The 19133-nt window shown below is 40.3% G+C and overlaps 1 protein-coding gene across 2 annotated transcripts in view; it reads left to right on the top strand.

The window, feature by feature from the left end:
• eps8l2 (EPS8 like 2) overlaps window positions 1-19133 on the top strand; it is a 39455-nt gene that overhangs the window by 2133 nt on the left and 18189 nt on the right. Inside the window, exons 2-3 of one of the 2 annotated variants that reach the window (XM_053641198.1) lie at window positions 11923-11973; window positions 12429-12475. In XM_053641198.1, coding sequence (XP_053497173.1) covers window positions 11939-11973; window positions 12429-12475 — 82 coding nt within the window. In that variant the 5' untranslated portion in view covers window positions 11923-11938. Of the gene's footprint in view, window positions 1-11922; window positions 11974-12077; window positions 12476-19133 lie in introns of those variants that run through there. The other variant, XM_053641197.1, reaches the window with a different exon arrangement.

Raw genomic sequence — 19133 nt, 5'->3', positions numbered from 1 at the left:
CAGCAGAATGAATTCAGAAGTTTACAGGAACATTTTGTCTTTTACAGGGTAATGCATCCAAATTAATTGGGAGGAACTTCATTATGTAGCAAGACAATGATCCATAACACACTGCCAACTCAACAAAGAACTTCATCAGGGGGAAAAGTGGACGGGTTTAGACCGGCCAAGTCAATCACCCACATTTCACCTCCTGAAGAGGCGACTGAAGGGAGAAACCCTGAAACAAACAACAACTGAAAGAATCTGCAGTTAAAACCTGGAAAAGCATCACGAAAGAATAAACAAACAGTTTGGTGATGTCAGTGAGTCGCAGGCTTGATGCAGCTATTACAAGCAAGGGATATGCAACCAAATATTAAGTGTTATTTACTTGAATTTACTTGAAGCCTTATCTGTTCCTATACTTTTGCTCACCTAAAAATGGGGCAGTCTGATACAAAAGGTTCTGTGTTTTATGTTGTTTAACACGTCTAGATTTAAATACTAGGAACTGAAAGCTGAAATCCTAAACTCATCTCATGTCCATCTTTTGATCTCAAACCCAAATGTCTTTGATGTATTGCACAAACAAATGAATTGGCCTTGTTCCAATAGTTTCGGAGAAGACTGTACATGCAGGGATGCTTGTACTCACTGCATATCTGCAGTGCCATACTGATCTAACAACTGTTTAAATATGTTTTTTATAATTCCAGATTTTTCACTAATTAAATGGTAGAGTAAGGTTTTTTTGAGCCATGGGGGGGGGGGGGGGTGAGATGAGCAAAATGACCTGACTCATTCTTATATACTATAAAACCTTTACCAGGACACGATTTGCAAGTGTGTTCATCTAAAGAAATGTGTTTACATCGTCCGTTATCAATAGAGGAGTGAAGCTGTGTCTCAAATGTATGTGTACGGAGCTACTTTAAAACTGGGCAATTACAGCGATCTTTTAAGATGATCACTTTTCGCACTATATGAGACCATCCTAATAAAACAGCCTACTGGCCGAATTCTATAACAGACAGTGCGATAATGTGTTCTCCATATCAGATTATGCAATGAAGATCCTCTTTTGATAGACCTGCGATTAAAGAAAATGACTATGTTCTGCTTATGTCATCAGTCAGTGTGATCTGGGCTCATCCGGAAAATGGGGTCGCATATAGAGAAATATTCTGCAAAGTCAGCTTGAGCTAATAAGGAATCTTCATACAGTCTATGAACAGGTTTCCTTTATGTTTCGCAATTCACACTACGTTATTTGTAGCTGTTTAGATTTGTACATAATCCCATGCCGTGCTTCTACTTGTGGCGTTTAGATGAGTGGTTTAGCAGCAATAACACACTGAGATTTTAATGTAAAAATTTGGACATTGACACTCACACACCAATGGTAGCAGAGCTGCCATGCAAGGCGCTAACTTGGCATCGGGAGCACCTTTTTGGTTCAGTGTCTTGCCCAAGGACACTTCAGCATGTGGAGTCATGTGGGCCGGGAATTGAACCACCAACCCTACGATTAGTGGACACCCCACTCTACCACAGCCGCCCCACAATGAATAACTAGATGACAATGATAAGGATAATGAGTCTATTTGGCACGTATACATTACAGCATAGTGAAATTCTTTTCTACGCATACCCCAACATGCCAGGAAGTTGGGGTCAGCCATGATACAGCGCCCCTGAAGCAGAGAGGGTTAAGGGTCTTGCTCAAGGGCCCAACAGTGGCAGCGCCGGGGCTTGAACCCCCGACCTTCCGATCAGTGACCCAGACAGAGCCTCAACCGCTAAGCATGGAATACTGGGCTTTGGCTATGTTTCAAATTGCACTCTACGCACTATTGTACAATATGTATCTTACTATTCAGTACTTGAATTTTCTCCAATAGTAGTGGATATTTGCACTATATGAAAAATGGCTGTGTATACCTCACATGATTAAAATATTTCAGAGCAGCTTCAATTTAAATGTAAAAATGTTAACTCTAAACTTTTTGCTGCTAGCTAACCTTTGTGCTGTAGAATATTTCAAGTGAATTAGCTATTTAGAAGATCTAAAACCATTGAGCACTATGATGGCCCCCCCCCCATTTAACTATATAGAGAAGCTGAGACCACTGAGTGCAAAAGCGTGCCCAGTGTCCCACTCTTCGTTTTTCAGCAGTTCCAGTAAATCATTCTGGTGTTTAATCATTTACTACGCCTTGTCTGATTTTCCAGTGTGAATGCAGCATTCGCGCTCAAAATACACGCAGTAAGTTATTTGAGAAATAGCTCTAGATAGTAGATGGCGAGGAGCCATTAAAGAGCGCTGCAGTTCAAAATGAGAACACATGATTTTGAGCGAAAGTTTGAAACGTTTTTGAATTTAAAAAAATCGCACTTTTTTCTAGTTGTTTAGTGCAAAAGTGAACATTTGTTACTACACCTACACGATAAATTATGTAATGTATATAGTGCGTGATTTGAGACTTGGCCTAAACCGGATAAACCGAGGAGCGTGACACATGAGATGGTACTATTCGAAACAGAGTCAGTGTAAAATTCAACACCACGCTCAGCACATAATTAATGAACACTATTTAAACAGGACACACTTTCCCGAACACAGCGATTGTAACTCCTGATGGTTAGGCCTGAAATGACTGATTTGTCTACAATATATTGTGCTATCTAAAAAAAAAAAATTGCTCAATTTCTTCTTATCTTATCTCAGGTGTTCCTCTTGGATTATTTCATCAATAAATTTCCACAGCAGGGATTTGTGACCTGATTTGAGTGGATTCTGTTTCTTGTAGCCATTACAAATCTCACACAGTAGTTTATCTAATTCTAATAATGTTCACATCTTGGCACTTTCAGTTTTATGGATTAACAGTCTTATTGGTTTTGAAGCTGATCAAGTCACCTACAACGGATAAAATCCCACATGTTGTGTTGTTTGATTTTTTATTGTGTTGCACGCATTTGGTTTTTATCTGGACTTCCTGGTCTGGACTGAGGGATAAACAGATAAAATATATGACCTGCACTTCCTCTTGGTCTGCCGTCATACTGTATGTCCTCCCGGCTGGTTTCATCAGAACAGACAAACCAGCTTTCGATCCAGAGCCATCAGCGTTACTGATAGGACAACATAAAGCTCTTTAGTTGGCTCATTGTGGATTCTAACTGGTCTGTGTTATTCGCTCATGAATGGCTTCGTTATTTGCATTGCACATGAAGTAAAAGCCGCTCCTTTGTTCTCAGAGGCTTACAAATTGAACATAAGTGCACAAAATGGAGTTTAGTGGTGTGGAGTCACATTTGTTTGTGGCTTTTTAAGCTGACAGATATGACCATGTATTTATCAATGCTAGTGCGGCTAATGATTGACAAATTAATGTAAGAATAAAATGGTACTCCGTGTTTTTTTCAGTGGGGTATTAGTTTCTTAATCTTGATCATGTCATGTAATTAAAAACGTGTGTTAGTGATAGTGATATTATATAAAGGGGTAGCCATATACCGTGCAAGTAACATCTCTAATATGCTTTCCAGTCCCTTAGTTTTGGTTTTACGAAAGTTTTGTTTATAAGCTGGGGCGTTCTCTCCGGTCATCGCATGTAAATATATTATTTGAGTCTGGATAGCGACATAATTTTGTCTTGATATGTTTAACTATGAGGCGACTGCACGTTGTGCTAGCAGGAGAATTATATGAAAGCTTTGCACTTCACTTTGTTCTGCTCAGTTTCCTGTTCATGCCCATGCTATAACACTGCCTCCACCATGTTTGACAGATGATGTGGTATGCTTTGGATAATTAGACCCCAAGACCTTCCTTTCCTTCTCTATACTCTTCTCTTCCCATCATTCTGGTACAAGTTCTTCTTTGTTTCATCTGTCCAAAGAATCTTGTTCCAGAACTGCTCAGGCTTTTTTTTTTTTTTTTAAAGATGTTTTCTAGCAAAGTCTAATCTGGCCTTTCTGATCTTCAGTGTTACCAGTAGTTTGCATCTTGATGTAAACCCTCTGCATTTACATTCATGAAGGTGTCTCTTGATTGTAGACTTTGACAACGATACCCCTACCTCCTCCAGAGTGTTCTCGACTTGGCTAGATGTTGTGAAGGTGTTTTTCTTCAACAAGGAAAGAATTCTGCAATCATCCACTTTAATTGTCTTCCTTGTCCTTCCAGGACTTTCAGTGTTGCTGAGCTCGCCAGTGCACTCCTTCTCATTAAGAATGTACCAAACTGGTGATTTGGCCACTCCTAAAGTTTCTGCTATCTCTCTCATTGGTCTGTTTTGTTTTTTTCAGCCTAGTGACGGCCTCCTTCACTTGCATCGACTCTTCTTTGGACTGCATATTGAGAGTTCCCATGAACAGCTACCAAATGCAAATTCAACACTTGAAATCAATTCCATACCTTTTACCTCCTTAATTTGTCATGAAATAACGAGGAAACAGGCCACACCTGGCCATTAAACTGCTTATCAGTCGAGTGTCCAATTACTTTTTAGCCTGTGAAAATGGAGGGAGTCTGTAATAAATGGCTGTAATTTCTAAACGGTTAATGCAATGTGTTTCTTAAACTCCTTGAATTAAAGCTGAAAGTCTACACTTCAATCACGTCATGAATGCCTTATTTCAAATCCATTGTGGTGGTGTACAGAGGCAAAATTGCGGACATTGTGTCACTGTCCAAATACTTATGGACCTGACCGTACATACCAAATGAAAACTCGTGGAGAAGGGAGGGATGGGAGGATCCATCACAGTGTTGTGTTGTTTTGAAAAGGTCAACAGGAAGTAGGGTCTGTTTTTTTTTTTCTCTGGTTGTGTAACCTAGGCTACTTATCCATATTTTATCCATGCCTGATATAAGATTGTACCTGTTGTCATATGACAAACTAGAACGCTGTTCTTTGGACCATGATTATCTTGTTGGCTCTGATGACTGAGCTGGTGTTGTTACTTCTGTAGACCTCTCTATAGAGCTGTAGAGCAGCCATTACACCAGAATAACATCCTTAGAGGCAATGGGGAAAACCCTGTCATTTGGTTTAAACAGGATTTGCCCTGTTAAAGTATCTTTGAACCAGCAGGAAAACTTTGATTTGCATGCACGGTTAATGTCTAACACATGTTCCAATTATTATCCAAGAATTAGCCTAATGTTAGAACATTTTCGTTTTCTTCTTAAAGTATCATTGCTAATTGTAGACTTTGCCCCATAAGTACACATGCGTGAGTGCATTTCAGATACGGAGTTAATCACTCTTACTGGTGACAGGTTATCAAATTGCATGTCTATTCACCGGTCCACCAGTTGGCACACAGTCTTATCTCATTGCCTTCATCTGCTGAGCTTTACAGGTCATCCCAGGACAATGGGAGCAGCCCTCTTATTTTAGTCATCAGAGGACAAAAAGATAATCATGTTCCAAAGAACAAATCCTGTTGTTTGTCATATAACAACAGGTGCAGTCTTACAGTATATAAAGGGTGGGCTTAGTTTCTAAAGTCTATACTTCAATTCTTTCATTGCAGTACTCTTATATCCCAGGTATCTACTCTTAGGAAAGGGAAGGTTTAGCTAAACCAGACTGGGAACGTGGTATGGGCCGGGTGTTCCACTGCATCTAAGAACCTAGTGCACCAGATGATCCATTATAAATGAATTAACAGGGCTTATATCACTCCTAGTGTGTTGTATAAGATGAAGGTTAGAGCTGATCCGTACTGTAATCTATGTAATAAATCTACAGTAGGTTCTTATTTGCACATGTTTTGAGAATGCCCAGTGGTGGTTCCTTGTTGGACTTTTGTAAGTACTGTTCTTTCAGATATTCTACATTTGGATATACCTCAAGACACTTTGTTTTTTCTGCTTTTGGATGACTCCGCTCTCCAGCTCATCAAAAAAGAACCTTATTGGCAGCCAGCACTGCAGCCAAAAAGACTATTTTTAAAGCTATGGATGGAACCATCCACCCCTGCGAGTTTATTTAGAGACACTGTCTTGCTGGAAGGTACCACTGCCAAGCTCAGCGGTGCAAAGGACAAAACTATTCAGAGCTGGACAAAAATCACAGAGATGTTGTTGACATCCTACTTTTTTTTCATATATGTAGACAGGTTTCATGGCATCTGTTTGTATATAGTTCATGGGAGCCTTGATATTTGTTCCTGGTATGAGAAACTAAATTTAAATAAAAAATTTTGGTTAAAAAAAAAAAAAAAAAAAGTATATAAGGGGTGGACAAATCAGTAGCTCGGACAAGTAAATTTTGTGTTCGGGCTAATCGGTTTTTGGTTGTTTTTATACTAGCAGAAGACAAAACTTTTTTTGTTTTTACTCTCACCACCTAGTTACCACAAGCATTATGCAATTACACATTCAGAGAAATCAGAGAAATTAGCTCTGCTTAAATTATTACACGACCTAACTTTAGGGCTTGTTGCAATGTAGTTGCATGAAACCGCAAAGCTATAATGTGATCCTATAAATCTAGCACAGGTTTGTCTGTATAAACATTTCTGACCCCGGGCTGTTACAAAGTCAAATGTTTTACAGTTATAGAGTCGTATAGCATTGCTGTTATAGTGCTATTACTTATAAATTATTAACCTATACAAGTCCCTTAGTTAAATGAGAAGGATAGGCACTTATTCTAGATTTTGTCACTTCGCTCACCCAAGCATGCACACACACACACACACACACGCACGCACGCATGCACGCACAGAATATCCCTCCCCACACAGTGTTCCATGTTACCACAGAGAGTCAACTGTAAATCAGGAATGAAAAACAGAAAGGGTGGAATAACACTTGGGGGAAAAAAACAACAACTTGGGAAGGGAGGAACCTTAACATGGCAGCTTTAAATGTTCCCCAGAACTAAGCCAAAAATACCAGAGCACTCATGCAGACTGGTATACCTGCACCAGGCTCTCAACAGTCTTATGCCTCAGGGTTGAGTTTAACACAGCTTTCTTTTGTTGAGCCGTTCTGTCTTTAAATATAATTATTTGGGCTACTGCTTATTTCTTTCCTCAATAAGCGCACTTTGTGGTAACAGAACAGTCAGAGTGTAGCTTTAACAGTAGCGTGCCTGTCTGACTAGGTTATCATGATTTCATTTGCATTCTAACTTCTGCTGAGTTTGCATATGATATCTCTAACATTTCACTTCCACACTCAAGATAAGAGAAAAGGATGTTTAAAAAGCTAGCAAAGGCTTATTTTAGGTTGTGTTAAGCTGACTTTTGTACGTATGCCTTACCTAGACGACAGTAACTAAATGACGAGAATGTTACTTGCAGAATGTATTGTGTTACAGGTAACAGATTACCTGATTAAAATTTAAATGGGAACACAATCTAAAAGATTATACAATCTATTATCATAACTACAGCTTCAGAAATAACACAACAACTACAGGATTATTGTGTTACTGCTGTGGAGCTTAGTATTTCCCATACATCTGTGTAATTTGGTAACATTATTGTCATGGCGACATATCTCAAAGTGCCATTGTTCAGAACAAAGCATCGAAACGCTCGAATTGTTACACATCCCAACGTGTATTTCTGAGACTTTAAAGCTTGTATGAACAGGCTGAACACAGACTAGCTGTGTTCGGGGAACAATTTGTGTATGTGAAAGTGGGAATCAGCTATTTACAATTCATAATTATGGCTTACAGCTCATGAAAATCAAAAATCCAGTATCTCAAAATATTCAGATAAAGAATTTATAATACAGAAATGTCGAGCTGAGAAGAGCTCTAATCAGCGAATTAACTCAAAACACCTGCAAAGGTTTCCTGAGTCTTTAATCTCTCAGTCTGGTTCAGTACACACAACCACAATCACGGGGAAGATGAAAGTAAATGTTGCATTTCATTTGGAAATCAAGGTCCCAGAGTCTGGAGGAAGAGTGGAGAGGAACAGAATCCGAGTTGCTTGAAGTCCAGTGTGAAGTTTCCACAGTCAGTGATGATTTGAGGTGCCATGTCATCTGCTGGTGTTGGTCCACTGTGTTTTCTCAAGCCGAGAGTCGATGCAGCATCTACCAGGAGATTTTAGAGAACTTCATGCTTCCATCTGCTGACGAGCTTTATGGAGATGCTGATTTCCTTTTCCAGCAGGACTTGGCACCTGCCCAGAGTGCCAAAACTTCTAGTAACTGGTTTGCTGACCATGGTATTACTGTGCTTGATTGGCCAGCCGACTCGCCTGACCTGAACCCCATCGAGAATCTATGAGAGACACCAGACCCAACAATACAGACGAGCTGAAGGCCGCTATCAAAGCAACCTGGGCTTCCAGAACACCTCAGATTGCCTCCATGCCATGCCGCAGCGATGCAGTAATTCATGCAAAAGAATTAAAGCCCAGACCAAGTATTAAGTGCATAAATTAACATACTTTCCGGAAGGTCGACATTTCTGTATTATAAAATCTTTATTCTAATATTTTGAGATGCTGGATTTTTGATGTCCGTGAGCTGTAAGCCGTAATCATCAAGATTAAAACAAAAAAAGGCTTGAAATATTTCACTTTATGTGTAAGAATCTACAATATATGAAAGTTCAACTTTTTGAATTAAATTACGGGGAAAAAATTAACTTTTCAACGATATTCCTTTTTTTAAAAAATGCACCTGTATATGTAAAAGTGGCATGAGAAATGCACCTGCATTTCTAATATGGGGCTTTGATGATAATGTATGATAACAGATCATATATTAGAGCATAATCCTAAGTGATAACTCTGCAGTGATTTTCATCCTTCTGCTGGTCATGCTCTACCTGCTTTACGTTTTGAGACGCTTAGAAATGATCCTCACCTGTTGTGTTGTATCTGCACCCATTGTAGTGTGGGTTACATTTCCTGGTATTCTTTTATTCTTTCTGTCAGCCCCCAGGCGAAGTCTTAGTCAATCATTGACTACTGTGTGTATACGTGTGTGTTTTGTTTTCACTGAAGAAGGTCATAATGCCTCTGCTTCAATTGCATTGTGAAAAGCAGCTTTGTATTATAAGGAATTTCTCTTGCTTTTGTAGCCCAGTAGCCCAGGCTGCTTAGATCCCCATTATGTCTGGAGTGGAATAGAGTTTGAGCTTGAGCTTTTAAAACCCCAGGGAAAGTAAATATCAGATTGTTTCCAAACATGCTTAAAGTTAGTCTTGTTGGCAAACAAAATGTCCATTAATAACGGTTTAACTTTCCAACCTATGAATCTATTTCATTTCCATTTATTCATTTAGCAGACGTTTTTATCTAAAGTGACTTCGAAATGTGGAAATACAAGCAAAGAGATATATATCAAGCGGAGAACAATACAAGTAGTGCTACTATACAAGATCTTTAATTGAGTTCTGGAAAAGCAAAGTGTGCAGAGTAGAGATGTAAGCGTCAGAGTAAGGTGGGTTTTTTGGGGGTTTTTTTAAGGGATTAGTTAGGTGTTCACGGAAGAGGTGGGTCTTTAGCTGTTTTTTGAACATAGTGACAGATTCTGCGGTCCGGATTGAGGTTGGAAGTTCATTCCACCACTGAGGGACAGTTTGTGTGAAGGTTCTGGAACGGGAACTTGAGCCACGCATTTCAGCAGAAATCAATCCCCCTTCAGTGGAAATGCCGAACTTGCTCCTCCCATCTCTATGTAGACACTGAAAAGTTAGCAAGACAGTGAGAGCTAACCTAGCCTAACCTATCGAGCATAGTCTATATGCTTGATTGAACAATTTTGATCCGCTTGCAGTATTGTGTTTAAGTTCTGCTTAAGTGGTGTATCAGAAGTCTGAGAGTCTCAGAAAAAGGGATATCCTCAGTGTGTCCTCAGTAGAATATTATGAGACCATGCATGGACAGTTCTCAGCTCTGATCCTTGGGTTCAGCTGATAAGCAGTGAGTGTTTTTGTTACATTTCAGATTTATTTTGGCTTTCATCCAGATTTAGCTGGGTATGGTGGCTTAGTGGTTAGTGTTTGCCTCATACCTCTGCGGTTGGGGGTTCGTGCCCCAAGTTCCCTGGGATAGGCTCCAGGCTCCCTCGCAACCCTGTGTAAGCGGTACAGAAAATGGACGGATGGATTCAAACTTACTTAATGGATGCTTCATATAACCTTCAGGTTTGGTACAATAGAAACATGTTTGTGTTGAGCTTTGGTTCAGAAGTAAGTATTAGGTCCGCTCTGCTGACAATAGTGACATTTATATGCAGCCTAATAATACTATAATAACCTGACTGATAGCCAATTGACTTCACTCCAAATTACATTTCTTGATCATCTTGATTTGGCAAATTTATCCCACTCTTCCAATCTCCTGTGTACAGCCCTCTTTAATTGCACAGGTTTTTGATAGGATTTAGATCTGGGGTCTAATTGGTCTGACTTCTGAAGCCACTCCTTTGTTGACTTGGATTTGTGCTTTGGGTTGTTATCGTGCTAGAAGGTGAAATTGTTCTTCATTTTCAGCTGTCTAACAGAGGCCTACAGTTTTTGTGCCAAAATAGATTGGTATTTGGTGCCTTCCATGAGTCCCCCTATCTTGACTAGAGCCCCTGTCCCAGCTAAAAAGAAGCAGCCTCATAGCATTATGCTTCCACCACCATGCTTTACTATGGGATTGGTGTTCTTTCACTGATAAGCTCTCTCTTTGCACCAAGCATATCTTTTAGAATTATGCCCAAAAAACTTTTACCTTAGTCTTATCAGACCATAACACATTTTGCCACATGGTATAAGGTTATTTAGGTGGGCTTGGATTTATTTATTTATTATTTTCTTGTGAGAAAGTGCTGTCACATGCAGGGAGTGACCAGTTCTTGCCAGATATTCCTGCAGCTCCTTTTATGCTACTATAGGTCTCTTGGCAGTCTCCCTGAATAGTTTTATTCTCATCCTTTTGTCTGTTTGGGAGGGACTTTGTCACTGTGGTGCCTCGTTTTCTCCACTTGTTGAAAATGGCCTTCACAGTCCTCCATGGTATATCTAATGTGGCTGTGCCTAATCTAATCTAATGGAGTGGCTGTGGATCAGGTGGTAGAGCTGGTTGTCCACTAATCATATTGTTGGTGGTTCGATTCCCATGACTCCACATGCCGAAGTGTCCTTGGGCAAGACACTGAACCCCAAGTTGCACTGAGACAACCCCAAACAACACTGAGACACTTCTTACAAGATTGGAAACACATGTAAAAGATCTTGAACCATAGTTGCATAGTCAGACCACAGTTTTTAAAAGATAGGGTTGAAAAGTGGAGAATGAGATGGCAGTTACATAACTATTTGTGTTTGTGTACTTGCATTTATTTCGGTTCCAATTTGGATGTATATTCATCAACCGGGTTTTGTGCAAAGACATCCTGGTATTTAACAGATTCATGATAAATATGATATGATATGATAGATCTTCACAAGACCCCTGGCCCACCAGCTGCAAATACGCCCCACTGCATCAGTGATCCACGACCATAGTTTACAGCTGGGTTGGCAGATTTCCCTTGCTTGTATGCTGTTCACTTTATTTGCCAAACACGCTGATTATGTTTATTGCCAAAACTTTCGATTTTGTTCTCTTCTGCTGACAACACATGATTATCATTCAGTTCAAGTTCCACTGACGCTTGTGGAAGTCCGGGCCCTACTTTTTGTTGGTTACAGTATTATTGCGATGACGTTAAAATTGTTTTAAGGGTCTTATAAGACACGACACATCTGGAATCATGCCGCATCGCTATCATTACATCACCGGTGTACCGTCTATCATACAATAAAGAATAAGGATTTTGTGCCTTTTTATGAGTCATGTTTGCGCATGTAAGCACTGACGTAAGCAACTAAACTTTCCAAACTTTACTGTTATGTAAATAACATATTAGCTCTTCTCTTCTCTGTCATGCACCCCTTCTGGCTCTGTCTTTCTCAGGTGGAGGTCATAGAACATGAACCTCTTGGAACATCCAGTGAGACAAACAAAGTGAGTATGGCATACTTAAATATACATGCAAATGATTTCCATTGACAGAAATGACTAACTAAGAGATGTTTGAACAGACGTGCGTATGCGTGTGCATGTCATCTTGTGTTAGTGCATGTGACAGGGTCAGTGGCCAGCGGACAGAGAGGCACTGTTAGGGAATGTTTGCTTTGCCATTCAAACTGGATTCTCTCTCTCTCTCTCTCTCTCCCTCTCTCTCTCTCACACCTCCTCTTGCTTCCATATGCCCTGAGAACCTGTAGATAATCTTAGCCAGTCATGCCCAGTAAAGCCACAGGACTGAGATCTCAAACGCAAAACACTGCAGTGTGTTAACAGACAGTCTAGTGCTGTGAAAGTGTATTGTTTAGGAAGTGGAAGTATTGTTTAATAAAACCAACTCGAATGATGAAGAGCAGAAATCGTCCTCCATCATCTTCTGCTTCTTTCTGCAGTGGGGTGGCCAGATCTGACAGCAAGATCAGCGCCAAAGCCCTGTTCGGTAAGTACACGATGTAAATCCTGGTCTTCTGTTTTCGTTTGTTTAGTTTTTTGGTAGTATTCTACAAAGCAGGATTATAATGACGTATACTTGTATTAATACTTTACAGTGTACGTTTTTTATTATTATTATTATTTATTTATTTATTTTGCTGTCTACTTTTTTACACTTGCAACAACAACAAAAAGAAATCACATAATGCAGCTTTAATTGTCTTAATTGTTCATTGGGCAAGTCCACAAACTCAAATTGGCAACTGAATTGTCCTCTATAACACTGGATTCATTGTATTCAACGCGGTCCAATGTTGACCCAAATTTACACACTGAAACCAGTTCTACCTTACTGTGATTTTATTTCTTAATTAACACTTCTGTATACTTGCTTAGTTTTTGATCTAGCTTGTCTTGACTCTTATTAAATACACCTAAAATATCTTCGTGCCCAGCATTAAAAAGGCTGTTTATTAGTGTGTGAACTTTAACCCACTGAGAAATTTCATCTGATACAAGCCTATCTTCACCGAGACTGAGATTGCACCAAGCCATGACAAATAACAATTGACATTTGCTATTCAAATGAATGTGCCAGTAAAGTGAGAAGTGCAGAACTGATACTATGAACAATGCCAGATTTGTTTTTTTTGTTGTTGTTGTTGTTTTTTTTTACTTAATTGATTCTTGACTCTAATGAAATTCTAGTGTTTTTTTTTTAATTTTTTTTTAATGGATTTCACAGGCAATCTCATTCTCTAGAAAATCTTCCTTGTACAGTGCATTCCTGCGCTCCTATAGTTAATTTGCCATGTCAATCATTTACTTTATCTGTTTGAGTGTGTGTGTGTGTGTATGTGTGTGTGTGTGTTTTCCTGTCTAAAGGTGCACAGTCTTGCTCTGTCCGAACCTGGGTGTGTCCGGAATTAGTGTGTGGCTGGAAAAATGCATGCGTGTGTGCACGGTCATGTAAGGTGTATAAAAGAGGCTTTGAGAGAGAGTGCGTACAGAAGGAGGTGGCCATTCTGGGCGACTAAGAAAAAAGCAACATTCTTTCCTTCTTTCTTTCTTTCTTTCTTTCTTTATTTTGGTAGTCAACATCCGCAATACATCATATACAAATATAGGTCTGTGAATGATAATTGTACGTGGAGAGAGAGAGAGAGAGAGAACGAGAAGAACAATGAACAGTATTTGTTTCTGTGTGACTGATGGTCTCTTATACATTGCACACCATACATCATGCCAGTAGGTGGCCTATAATTGTATGTACAGTGAGGGAAAAAAGTATTTGATCCCCTGCTGATTTTGTACGTTTGCCCACTGACAAAGAAATGATCAGTCTATAATTTTAATGGTAGTTGTATTTGAACAGTGAGAGACAGAATAACAACAAAAAAATCCAGAAAAACGCATGTCAAAAATGTTATAAATTAATTTGCATTTTAATGAGGGAAAAAAGTATTTGACCCCCTCTCAATCAGAAAGATTTCTGGCTCCCAGGTGTCTTTTATACAGGTAACGAGCTGAGATTAGGAGCACACTCTTAAAGGGAGTGCTCCTAATATCAGTTTGTTACCTGTATAAAAGACACCTGTCCACAGAAGCAATCAATCAGTCATATTCCAAACTCTCCACCATGGCCAAGACCAAAGAGCTCTCCAAGGATGTCAGGGACAAGACTGTAGACCTACACAAGTCTGGAATGGGCTACAAGACCATTGCCAAGCAGCTTGGTGAGAAGGGGACAACAGTTGGTGCGATTATTCGCAAATGGAAGAAGCACAAAAGAACTGTCAATCTCCCTCGGCCTGGGGTTCCATGCAAGATCTCACCTCGTGGAGTTGCATTGATCATGAGAACAGTGAGGAATCAGCCCAGAACTACACGGGAGGATCTTGTCAATGATCTCAAGGCAGCTGGGACCATAGTCACCAAGAAAACAATTGGTAACACACTACGCCGTGAAGGACTGAAATCCTGCAGCGCGCGCAAGGTCCGCTGCTCAAGAAAACACATATACATGCCCGTCTGAAGTTTGCCAATGAACATCTGAATGATTCTGAGGACAACTGGGTGAAAGCGTTGAGGTCAGATGAGACCAAAATGGAGCTCTTTGGCATCAACTCAACTCGCCGTGTTTGGAGGAGGAGGAATGCTGCCTATGACCCCTGGAACACCATCCCCACCGTCAAACATGGAGGTGGAAACATTATGCTTTGGGGTTTTTTTTCTGCTAAGGGGACAGGACAACTTCACCGCATCAAAGGGACGATGGACGGGGCCATGTACCGTCAAATCTTGGGTGAAAACCTCCTTCCCTCAGACAGGGCATTGAAAATGGGTCGTGGATGGATATTCCAGCATGACAATGACCCAAAACACATGGCCAAGGCAACAAAGGAGTGGCTCAAGAAGAAGCACATTAAGGTCCTGGAGTGACCTAGGCAGTCTCCAGACCTTAATCCCATAGAAAATCTGTGGAGAGAGCTGAAGGTTCGAGTTGCCAAACGTCAGCCTCGAAACCTTAATGATTTGGAGAAGATCTGCAAAGAGGAGTGGGACAAAATCCCTCCTGAGATGTGTGCAAACCTGGTGGCCAACTACAAGAAACGTCTGACCTCTGTGATTGCCAACAAGGGTTTTTAAACCAAGTACTAAGTCATGTTTTGCAGAGGGGTCAAATACTTATTTCCCTCATTAAAATGCAAATCAATTTATAACATTTTTGATGTGCGTTTTTCTGGATTTTTTTCTTGTTATTCTGTCTCTCACTGTTCAAATAAATCTACCATTAAAGTTATAGACTGATCATTTCTTTGTCAGTGGGTAAACATACAAAATCAGCAGGGGATCAAATACTTTTTTCCCTCACTGTACATACCTGTGTGTGATTGTTTGTAGAATTACAATTGATATGTATGATGAATGGGGCGCATGGTGGCTTATTGGTTAGCACGTTCGCCTCACACCTCCAGTGTCGGGGGTTCAATTCCCACCATGGCCCTGTGTGTGCGGAGTTTGCATGTTCTCCCCGTGCTGCGGGGGTTTCCTCCGGGTACTCCGGTTTCCTCCCACAGTCCAGAGACATGCATGGTAGGCTGATTGGCATGTCTAAAGTGTCCGTAGTGTATGAATGGGTGTGTGAATGTGTATGTGATTGTGCCCTGCGATGGATTGTGCCCCGCCTTGTGCCCGATGCTTCCTGGGATAGGCTCCAGGTTCCCCATGACCCTGAAAAGGATAAGCGCTATAGAAGATGGATGGATGGATGATGAATGCTTGTGGCTGTTATGACCACAGTGCTTGTGGCTGTTATGACCACAGTGCTTGTGGCTGTTATGACCACAGTGCTTGTGGCTGTTATGACCACAGTGATGTACAGTATGTACTTCCCTGCATTAACCAGTGTACGTTAAAGAAATTCTACATTAGCAAAGTTACAACTATGAGGCTTCCTATTCTTTGTCAGACCCCAATACATTAACGTCTTGAAGTCCGAATAACGTTGGAACCTGTCTTATGCTCTGTCTGATTCACTGTGATGACATAGGGCTAGGGTTAGGTTAGGGCACAAGGTTTTGGTGAAACTTAGCAGAGTGAAAATATTCAAAAACGGATTTACGGATTGTGTTACTGTATATACGCCACAAGCATGACCTGTACACAAATCGTGGTGACAATTCGGACTTGCTAGTAAGCTATATCTGCAGCTTTGCAAGTTCTGTAGCTTCAGAGGAACGTTTGTCAATGAATTGAGAAACATGTGTTTTAAAGACTGCTAAACGTCTGGGCTGTATGACTGTTATAGATCTGTAGGACTCATGTACTTTGTTTCAGTATGATTTTTGGCAAACATCTGATTTGCTCTGCTATGCAAAGTTTCGAACTTTCACTCAACCTTTGCATGCCTGCTGACTGGCAATGCAAATTGACCCGTGGACTTCTTTTTACCTGCTCTGTAGACACAGGCTTATCTGAGCTCTCAGAAAGCCAGAGCATGAGAAGCACATTCCCCTCAGAAACTATTGGAACGACAAGGCCAATTCATTTTTATTTATTTTTTTTTGCTGTAGACTGAAGACATTTGGGTTTAAGATCTAGCGATGAATATGAGTAGAGAATTTAGAATTTGGGCTTTTATTTCCTGGTATTTATATGTAGATGTGTTAAATGGCATTGAACAAAGCATACCCAATTTCTAGGCGAGCAAAAAATGTGACTGATAGGTGTTCCTTGTTACCCAGGTGTGTCCTGTTAGATCGAATGTTTAACAAGTAAATAGCTCTGAACTTCAGCTCTTGGTTTTAGCCTTAACTTTCACCCGTGAAGATTGCATTTGGTGTTAAAAAGGATAAGCAAACATGAAGATCAGAGAGCTGTCTATGGGAGAAAAGCAAGCCATTTTAATGCTGAGAAAGGAGGGATTGCACAAACGTTGGGCATAGCCAGTACAAACATTTGGAATGTCCTGAGAAAGAAAGAAACCACTGGTGTACTGAGCAACAGACACCGAATGGGTCGGACAAGGAAAGCAGTTGATGACAGAAACATTGTGAGAGCTGTGAAGAAAAACCCAAAAACAACAGTTAGTGACATCACCGTTCAAAGAAGACTTCGAACTGTAAATATATATTTATAAATATAAATATAGAGGCCATACAACAAGATGCAAACCACTCATCAGCAGTAAGAATCAGAAATTTGGAATTTGGAAAAAATACAGAGATGAGCGACGAAAGTTCTGGAACCGAGATTATCCTCTACAGTCATTTTACATCTTGTGCATTCGACGAGCCTTCACCTTTCTCCTTTTTTCATTTCATCCATTATTTTGCTTGTGTTTATATATACATGTATTTGTTAGTACTGCCAATGTGGGATGGTGTGGTGAGCATGTGGTGGACATGCCATATTGTGTTTGTGTTGGTCTGTGTCGGCTAGATGGAGATGGCTGACTGTGTTGAACAGATGGTACTGTGCACAAGGGCACTTTATTTCCGATATCCAGCAGGCACTGTGTGGCAGGTTGACATGGAAACTTCACTGCAGTTAATGCCTGTAACTGATAGGTCTCAGCAGGATCTGTCAGAACAGGTGTACTGGCCTTGTAACAAGATTTTCCCTGGATTATATACACTAGGTTTAAAAATTAAGATATGACTGGGATCATATTTTTTTTAATTTTTACAATGCTGACTGAATAGCACAGAATATATGTGTAACTTTCTGAAGGTAGATATAAAGTATGTACCTTATGTGTCATACCTTATGTATGTAAGGTATTCTGTTAGATAAGAGTGGCTGTGAAGAAAACAATATTATCATACTGTGAAGAGAGAAACAAAGAGGTGAGACAGATAGTGTTACCCGTTCCGGGGTAGTCACTTCAGGACAGCATGAGTTCATCCTGAACAATCCTGCCGGTTCATGACCAAGTCACAGAGCAACGATCTGAAAAGGTAGCACATTTACATCATGGATGTCATGGATGTCAACAATTGTAAACAAAACACAGGTTTATAAAAAAAAAAACCTTTTTTAAATATAGGTGTGCAACAATTATTGGCACCCTTTTAGTCAGTACTTTGTGCTACGTCCCTTTGCCAAGATAACAGCTCTGAGTCTTCTCCTATAATGCCTAATGGAGGTTGGAGAATACATGGAAAGGGATCTGAGACCGTTCCTCCATACAGAATCTCTCCAGTTACTTCAGATTTCGAGGTCCACGCTGGTGGACTCTCCTCTTCAGTTCACCCCACAGGTTTTCTATGGGTTTCAGGTCAGGGGACTGGGATGGTCATGGCAGGACCTTGATTTTGTGGTCAGTAAACCATTTTTGTGTTGATTTTGATGTATGTTTTGGATCATTGTCCTGCTGGAAGATCCAACCACGGCCCATTTGAAGCTTTCTGGCAGAGGCAGTCAGGTTTTCATTTAATATCTGTTGATATTTGATAGAGTCCATGATGCCATGTATCCTAACAAAATGTCCAGGTCCTCTGGCAGAAAAAAGCCCCAAAACATTAAAGATCCACCACCATATTTAACCGTGGCCATGAGGTACTTTTCCATATGGCTACCTCTCTGTGTGCTCCAAAACCACCTCTGGTGTTTATTGCCAAAAAGCTCTATTTTGGTTTCATCTGACCATAGAACCCGATCCCATTTGAAGGTCCAGTAGTGTCTGGCAAACTGAAGACGCTCGAGTTTGTTTTTGGATGAGAGTAGAGGCTTTTTTCTTGAAACCCTTCCAAACAACTTGTGGTGATGTAGGTGACTTCAGATTGCAGTTTTGGAGACTTTCTGACCCCAAGACGCAACTAACTTCTGCAATTCTCCAGCTGTGATCCTTGGAGATTTTTTGGCCACTCGAACCATCCTCTTCACAGTGTGTTGAGACGATATAGACACACGTCCAATTCCAGGTTGATTCATAACATTTCCAGTTGACTGGAACTTCTTAATTATTGCCCTGATGGTGGAAATGGACATTTTCAATGCTTGTGCTATTTTCTTATAGACATTTCCCATTTTGTGAAGCTCAACAACCTTTTGCCGCACATCACAGCTATATTCCTTGGTCTTACCCATTGTTATGAATGACTAAGGGAATTTTGCCTGTGTGTTACCTCATATTTATACCCCAGTAACACAGGAAGTCA

Source organism: Ictalurus furcatus, chromosome 14 (genome assembly GCF_023375685.1).
Source record: "Ictalurus furcatus strain D&B chromosome 14, Billie_1.0, whole genome shotgun sequence".
In the NCBI taxonomy this organism is placed as follows: Eukaryota; Metazoa; Chordata; class Actinopteri; order Siluriformes; family Ictaluridae; genus Ictalurus; species Ictalurus furcatus.
The sequence above is the reverse complement of the archived record's forward strand: the minus strand, read 5'-3'. Positions and strand labels throughout refer to the sequence as shown.